Raw genomic sequence first — 8,590 nt, forward strand, 5'->3', positions numbered from 1 at the left:
AACATCAACAACAACAAATCTCATGTACTGAATGTTGCACAATGACATTGTGTGGTTATTAGTAATGATGCTGTTGATATACTGGGAGATTGTGCATTTGTCCTATTTGTTTGACACATGTCCTTTTTGGGAAAAGGGGTTTATTTCTTGCCTTGGGGTGAAATGGTACAATGCCGTCTGCACCTGTTTAGTTTTCTTTGAGATTATCAGCAAATAGCCATTCAAGTGGTTATGTCTATATGAGGTATTTCTCATTCAGATCTTGAAGAGGACCTTGCCATAGGACATGTCTCTTGTTCTGCTTTACCATTTCAAGTCGAACCAATTAATAGTGTTGGTATTTCTTTTAGCCTCATTATATTTATATATTTGAATTTTAAGAAAATAATTCGTATCTGACAAATTGCTAGCTTGAAATCATTTACAAAAGCCACTTTAAAATGGTAGTTGAATGAAATGCTTAGGGTTGCATTATTATTAAAAAAAAAAAAAAAGAATTATTTTCTATATTATGCTTTTGTGGAAGAATTGATTTAAATTGAAATGTGTCCTTCTGTCTGGCCAAGTATTCGTGTTATCAAAGTATAGGTCGTATTTATCGCTTAATTATATTAAACAAATTATGTACCCTCAGAAAAAAAGCCAAAGGCTCTTTAATTTGGCTCATGTAAATTAGTTGATTTTAGATAGATTTTGTGGTTACTTAAATACCTTGAAAACAAAAATGAGGAACAAAGGTTTTATACACTGAAAAAAATATTAATGTGGTATTGAAGATTAATTTTAGGATGAGCACTTTACACAATATTAAGGATAAATTACTTTAAAATAATGAAATTTTAATTAAAGAAAGTTTATAAAGGGTGAGACGGTCAAAATTTGGTCAAGGGAAAACGTGTGTAAATCGGTGAAATTGTTTAATTAAAAAATCAAATTAAATTTCTTTTTCAAGTTCAATTAGTATAAAATTCAGGAAAAATATTCAGTTAGGCTTTCGCTTTTCCAAATCCGAATTGCCGGGCCTCACGCTTGACACCTACCATCAGATTTTGTACAGCCACCTTGTCCACCTTCTTCGCCGCAGAAAGCCAGTTTGCCTTGAACTGGTGCTCGTTCTTAGCAGTTTTTTTGGTCTTCTTTAGGTTCCGCTTGACAATAGCCCAGTATTTCTCAATTGGACGGAGCTCTGGCGTGTTGGGAGGGTACTTGTCCTTGGGAACCACCTGCACGTTGTTGGCGGCGTACCACTCCATGGCCTTTTTACCGTAATGGCAAGATGCCAAATCCGGCCAAAACAGTACGGAACAACCGTGTTTCTTCAGGAAAGGCAGCAGACGTTTATTCAAACAATCTTTCACGTAAATTTCTTGGCTGACAGTCCCGGAAGCTATGAAAATGCTGCTTTTCAAGCCACAGGTACAGATGGCTTGCCAAACCAGATATTTCTTTGCGAACTTTGACAGTTTTATGTGCTTGAAAATATCTGCTACCTTTCCCCTTCCTTTTGCCATATAAAACACCTGTCCCGGAAGCTGCTTGTAGTCGGCTTTGACGTAGGTTTCGTCGTCCATTACCACGCAGTCAAACTTCGTCAGCATCGTCGTGTACAGCCTCCGGGATCGCGCTTTGGCCGTCGTATTTTGTTTATCATTGCGATTTGGAGTCACTACCTTCTTGTAAGTCGATAGTCCGGCTCGTTTTTTGGCTCGATGCACGGTTGCAGACGATACACCCAGCTTATTTGCGGCATCTCGGAGAGAGAGGTTAGGGCTTCGCTTGAAACTACCGGCAACTCTCTTTGTCGTCTCAGCGGCTTCCGGTTTTCGATTTCCCCCCGATCCAGACTTCCTGGCTGTCGACAAACGTTCCCCAAACACTTTAATTACATTTGTAACGGAATGACAAAGTTAATATACCCCCATCCTATGGTGGAGTGTACTCTCAATTCTAACGGCCAAATTGCTATAACATTAAATGTGTACAAATCATGTAAAGCATTATGTTAGTAACACGCTCACAATAGGTTTTTCCATGTGAAATATATTGTGAATTATCAACAAACACCAAATTATAGCAAATATAATCAAATGATGACACACGCACAATAGCGTTTCCTATTATATCTATTGTGAATGGTAAACACATGCATATTCAAAATTACAGCAGTTTTATACACCTGGCCGTTAGAATCAAACTTTAATAGCTTGACAATAAACATAATGGTTTGAGATATGCTTGAAATCAGCAAGGTTTCAAATGCTAAGATAAAATGTTAGATGAGTATTGTAGTGAAAAACAAAATAGGTTCTAAACTAGAAACGTACTCATACAGTGGAATTCGCCATAATATCAGCAATAATCCAATTAAATTTACAAAGCATTCCATCTCAAAGACATCCCAATTTCAGTTGCATTAACATATTTTGTTAATATTTTCAATCAGAAGTTATATGAAAATAAAAGCTCTTCTGAATACTAGGGGCGATAACAAATTTAAGCTATACATCATTTTTGTCAACTTTGAATATATCGTAATTGCAAAAATTAAATCTTTAACAATTTTGAGCTTTGTAATATTTTGAATATTGATTTATTTAATTATTTTTCCATTTATTGATAGAAGTGTCGATTTGCTATCAAAGTGGACGATCCATAATGTTACGAAAAAGTGACTATGGTAAAGATGATGAAATCGAACTTTGAAATTATTGCATAGAATTATAAATATTTTGTGGCCTCAATCACCGAAATGATCATCGATATAAATTAAAGGAATTAATTAATGTGATTAAAAATTTAATTAACTCAATGCAATTGTAGGATTGCGTTGATTAAAAAAATATCTAGATCACTTAAGTTTTTATTTATTTCTTAATAGAAAAAAAAATTAATGCCGCCGGGTAGTGAAAATATTACCAGGGTTTTATACCGTTAAATATTCCCTTATAAATTTAGACATCGACACCTAAATGGTATCAACAATTAGTGACAATCTATTCCCTGAGGAAATTATCAGCACTTGTTATCACTTTGAAATCAGTTTGTACAGCATTTTCACTTCAAATTTCACTTCGAGTAAAATCTTTTTAAAAAAAAATGAATAATTTTTTCAACTTAACTTCAACTTAAAAAACATATTCATATAATCTCATGTGTAGAACATTTTAATTATGCATAGGTATGTATACAATATTTTTATAATATTAAATTGAACCGACGGGCTTTTTGGGCAGCAATTAAATCAATGACTTCTTCAGTCGGCACATTTATTCGGCGATGAACCGACATTAATGCCAATTCTTTGAGTCTACTCTCGCTAGTCGAATTTCTAAGATAAGGTAAGTACTATGTTCGCTTTTCGCGTTGAAATCTTCGTGGTTACTTTATTAAAACAGTTCAATATAAAGCGGACAAATTAACACAATTGATGCGTAGTTTCTTGTTCCTCTATATTTCGGTAAGACTTTACAGGAATAAGTTTGTTTTCATTTATAATTTTGATTATTTAAGGAAAAGTAATCGCGAAAATAAAGTGGTTTTCAACTCGAAAACCGAACATAGTACCTACCCATACGTCTTTAATCTCTTCCATGGCTGAATAAGGAGGTTGAATCACGATAACAAAAACAACAAATTTCAATATGTTGTTTACAATTTTAAGAAGTCAAAATCAGCTGATAAAAGAATCGTATGGCATTGGTAAAAGTGGCAATTATTTATTCTTTCAATTGTCCTGAAAAAATAATTCAAATCCAGATAAAATAAAGGTTCAAATTTAATTGCGTCACCTATGAGTTATAGTGAAGTGGATAATTCATCCGAGGAACGCAGATATGAGACCAAAGTTAATAATGGAAGTCAGTCAAATGGATATTCGCCATCTATTAACAAAAACAGTTTATGATGCAGTTTAAAAACTGATGTGCGTGGTATTTTGGGTCTGGAATATGTTATCAAGATACTCAGTTTGTTTGAGATGCATTTGCTATGCAGTGTCATTTGGAGAGCTGCAATCACCATAAACATATGATTTTGACATCTTAAAATTTGGTCGAAATAAAAAAATTGTAATCATATGGCCCCATGATTTAACCTTCTTTTTCAGCCATGAATCTCTTCATTGTTGAAAATGAACGTTCGGATGAGCACGTAGTAACTGCAGGGATGGAAAATGCAGTACTATAGTACTTTTTTCAAAACTTTTTCACCCCGGTCAGTAACGTAGTACCCCCGCGAATGATTTAGTACCTTTTGTGTAGACATTTTTGAGTCGATATCAGATTTATGGTACAATAGCTTTGACAAAATATTTTAATATTTTGAGAAAGTCTTTATCAACCTTATTTGCTAATAGTCTTTTACAAATATGGCAAAACAGACATGTTCATGTGGGAAGAAAATCTCGATTTTGTAAAAGATATAGTCAAAACCAGGATTTTATTGAACTTCAAGAATGTTTTAGTCGAAAAAAGAATGCGATTCTATATTATCGATTTTTTATTTCGGTAGAAAATGTTGTCAACATTTTATTTCTATATAGAATTTTTGCAAAATTTTATTTTTATAGAAAATTTTGTCAAAATTTTATTTCAATTGAAAATTTTGTAAAAATTGTATTTGTATAGGAAATTTTTGCAAAATTTTATTTCTATAAAAAAAATTTTGCAAAATTTTTTTTCTATAGAATTTTTTTGCAAAATTATTTCGGCATAAGCCGGTTATCATACAAAACCTTTTTTCGGAGGGTTCAAGTGTGGTTCATTGTTGAGTTTAATGAACTGCCTGAATTTATTCTGATAATTGGTTGATAGTTTTGCTGCAAATAGAGGATGCTGATAAGGAATGTGGTAATTCCGAAACCATCCAACCATCTTGCAGTCTATAGGTCTTTGCCCAAATAAATTTGACAAACATTCTTTTCCTCTGTTGGTTAAACTACACTTGTAGTTTAGTCAATGTATGGTTTTAAGCTGCAACAAAAAACAACAATGCTTAAAGATCAAAACCAACAATAACAAAACAAAACGAAGGGAAAATTTTATTTCTATTGAAAATTTTTGCAAAATTTTATTTATATAGAAAATTTTGTCAATATTTTATTTTCTTTAAAATTCAGTCTCTTGACAATAATATTCAAGGGAAATTTTTGTTGAAATTTAGTAACAAGTACCTTTCCGATCAAAAAATACCTTTTTTGTACTTTCTTAAAAATTGTATTTTCCACCCCTGAGTAACTGGCAAAGTGGCCAACATTTTTAAAATATACACGTTTGGAAATATCTCTTTATTGCTTCCATCGCTAAATTAGGCAGGTTCTTTTCGCAGGTTTTGCTCCATTTCATTTACACACGTGTGTTTGGCTGTTTCGTTGTTGTTCTATGGCCAAACAAAGCGAGTCATGTTCACAAAAAGAACATAAAAAGCAGAAATACATTTTCCAAAAATGAAATTTGTGGTGCGAGAACAAAAACAATTTGTTTTTTTCGACCGTCGTTTGACGGTCTTTTCAACTAGTATTCTATGATTTGTGCAAGTTTTATAGGTAAGCGTTTTTCAAAATAAAACCTCCAGCTTTTCTTCAACATCTTCGATAAGATTTTTCTATGCAGCTAAAAATATATATTTATTTATATAAAAATATTCATTCATTTCCGGGGGGGTTTGATCCCCCTCATCCCCCCCCCCCCTTAATACGGCCTTGGCTGAAACAAATAAAAATGTCAACTGACATATAGTGTTTTAACATAATTAAAACAATATTTTATGAATAACTATAGTATTTAACCAAAAATCTGAATATTTCTCGAATTGAGGCATAACAGCAAACAAAATGTTTGCTGATCGTATTTAGGAGCTGGTAAGTATATTACAGTGCAAAAATATACAAAAAAACTACTTTTGGTTCTTAAATATGCTTTGAGGAAAAATTTATAACCTAAAAATTTTATAATTTGTTATTTATTAGGTCCTGAAGTACAAAAATATAACATCAGACATCGACTGCTGTTTTTAGCAGACTTTTTTCTATGAGTGTATTTTATAATCTTTAATACTGAAATAATATGAAAATACACTCATGGAAAAAACTTTGTTAAGAATGTCAGTCGATGTCTGCTGTTATATTTTTGTACTTCAGGGTCTAACGAACAATAAATTATAAAATTTTTAGGTTATAAATCTAAATCAAAGCCTATTTAAGAACCAAATGTAGTTTTGGTATCATTTTGCACTGTAATATACTTATAAGCTCCTAAATGCGATGAGCAAACATTTTGTTTGCTGTTATGTCTCAATTTGCCCCTATGTACTATGCCCCTAAGTACCTGAGTACTATGTTCAGTTTTCAAGCTGAAAACCAGCTTGTTTTCACGGTTACTTTTTTAAATTAATTATAAATATAAAATGGTTCACAATCAATTCCTTAGATGTTTTCCATTCATTATTTCACAAGACTTTATAAAAATATAATCGTCTTCATACAAATTTTTGTACTTTTAATTTAGTGTTTTGGTGAAAAATACGAACATAATACTCACCTTAAGTTCATTTTTATTTATTTCAACCAAACTAAAATATGTTTAGTGTAATCGCTTAAGCTTCAGAAATAGCAGACAATATTTGCTATTTCAGTATACAGTGACTCCTTTCTTTTTTTCAGGAGAGTTTTTGCTACTTTGGCAGATTTTTCTGCTGTTCCTACTAACAAATTTTTTTGGGTGTACGCTTTCATTTGAATTGCAAAAGTTTTAATTTAATTTTAATTTAAATGACAAAATGGAATCTTTTAATTTGTAAAAGGTTGCATTTAGTAAGGTTTCAAATACTTTCATTTGATAGAAGAAATGATCATACGAACACCCACAAAACGGTATCAAAAGCCCAAAATACTTCGATTGGCAAAGGGGTAGTGGTGAGTTCTTTTTTATCAGTGCAGGCATAATTAGTATTATAATTTTTTGTGCTTAACAATTGTGAAGTTTTCTATTTTAAAAATTATGAAAATTTGTTATATGATTAGATAAATAATTGAGCCGCTCTTTTAAAGAAATAAGCTCTGTTCAGTTGCGACACCCTGTGTAATGTCATTTGAAAAAACAGGGTGTTTATAAAGAATTTTCACTAAGCAAATATTATGTTCAATTGAAACTCTAAACAGCGATATATAATTATAAATATATTGGAAAAGTTTCAATTCGTTATATTTTATTATTATGATTTCATAAAGATATTGAGAAAATTTAAATACTAACGATTCTTTGCAATTGTTCTAAAACAAGAGTGGCCATCCAATCACAATAACCTATGATAAAAACAGGGTTGTATGACTGCATATAAAATTTAATGCCAGAAAAATCTACCTTGTAGAACAGCTGTTCTGCTTTGTTTACTTGGCCGGCATATTTCCACATTATTGTCAACTATAGCCACATTTCTTTTATAAATTTTCATATATACCATTTATCATTATGTCCAATATAGTACAATATATTATAGTGCGAAGTGATTTAAAGTCAGTTCTTGGTTGGCCTTTGGGGGCTGTTATCGCACAATGTTGTCATGCCTCAACGGCCGTTATGCATTTGCATAGCGACGATGAGACCACTAAAAAATATTTGGAAGATTTGGATAATATGCACAAAGTAGTGTTGGGCGTAAGTTTGATATTGAGTACAATTTATTCTCTAACAAAACCTGGTATCTTTATTCTCCATATATCTTAGGCCAAAGATGAGGATGCCCTACGTAAGCTTTCGGAAAAACTAAAAGAGAATGATATACATCATAAAATGTGGATAGAACAACCCGAAAATATTCCAACCTGTATAGCTATTAAGCCTTATATTAAGGACGACGTACATAAATTTGTTAAAAATCTTAAGTTGTTAAAAGAATAAAAGAAATTGTGGCCGTAAAATTAAAATATGAAATATGCAAGAACTAAGACGCCCAAATTTGGTCGATGGTAAGGTAAGCAAAATTCACTTAACTAAATCAGGCAATACAAAAGAAATTAAAACCATGATAGGTATGTATTGCCTGCTTTTGTTCTAAAGTTCTTATTTAATCATGCTATGATCTTGCGAAATTTCACTAGAATTCTATTAATAAAGAATTCATCTGGGCTGTGGAGTCGGGGGTCTAAATATTTTGTTGGAGTCGTAGAAATTTTTCTTGACTCCGAATCCGGCAAAACACGAAATTGGAAAAACACTTCATATTTTTGTAACTAAACAATTATTTAGATTCCCTTAAGTTCTTCAATGGAACAACAAAACGAAGTCGTGGCCACCATCATATTTTAGATATTTGGGTCATAACGGCCAATTTTGTGATATAGCACCTGTATATGAACCGATCTTCCAATTTGGGTTTTAATGCGTAAACCATGTCTGGTGTTTGCCAAGAGGGCTACCATATTTTTTTCTGATAGGGAATTTTAGAATTTTTTTAAAGTTATGTATTTTTAGAAATACAAAGATTGTCGATTTTTTATGGGAACTTGTTTCCAATTTTAATTTATTGGCCTGAAATATGAAATATATGAAGTGGCGTGAAGAAATGAGTACATAATTAATTTTTTTCATTTCTA

The 8,590-nt window shown here is 31.9% G+C and overlaps 1 protein-coding gene across 2 annotated transcripts; it reads left to right on the plus strand.

Moving 5' to 3' along the window:
- Positions 1-7,360: 7,360 nt before the first annotated feature.
- Positions 7,361-7,928, plus strand: LOC142222607 (putative peptidyl-tRNA hydrolase PTRHD1). 2 transcript variants are annotated; one of them, XM_075292825.1, is made up of 2 exons: positions 7,361-7,640; positions 7,722-7,928. In XM_075292825.1, the coding sequence occupies exons 1-2, from the start codon at positions 7,467-7,469 to the stop codon at positions 7,893-7,895; spliced, it is 348 nt and encodes a 115-aa protein (XP_075148940.1). In that variant the 5' UTR covers positions 7,361-7,466; the 3' UTR covers positions 7,896-7,928. The 2 variants fall into 2 exon arrangements, with proteins under 2 accessions (XP_075148940.1, XP_075148939.1); XM_075292824.1 differs by having other exon boundaries at positions 7,367-7,652.
- Positions 7,929-8,590: the final 662 nt, after the last annotated feature.

The sequence above is a fragment of the Haematobia irritans genome, chromosome 1 (assembly GCF_050003625.1).
Source record: "Haematobia irritans isolate KBUSLIRL chromosome 1, ASM5000362v1, whole genome shotgun sequence".
Taxonomy (NCBI): Eukaryota; Metazoa; Arthropoda; class Insecta; order Diptera; family Muscidae; genus Haematobia; species Haematobia irritans.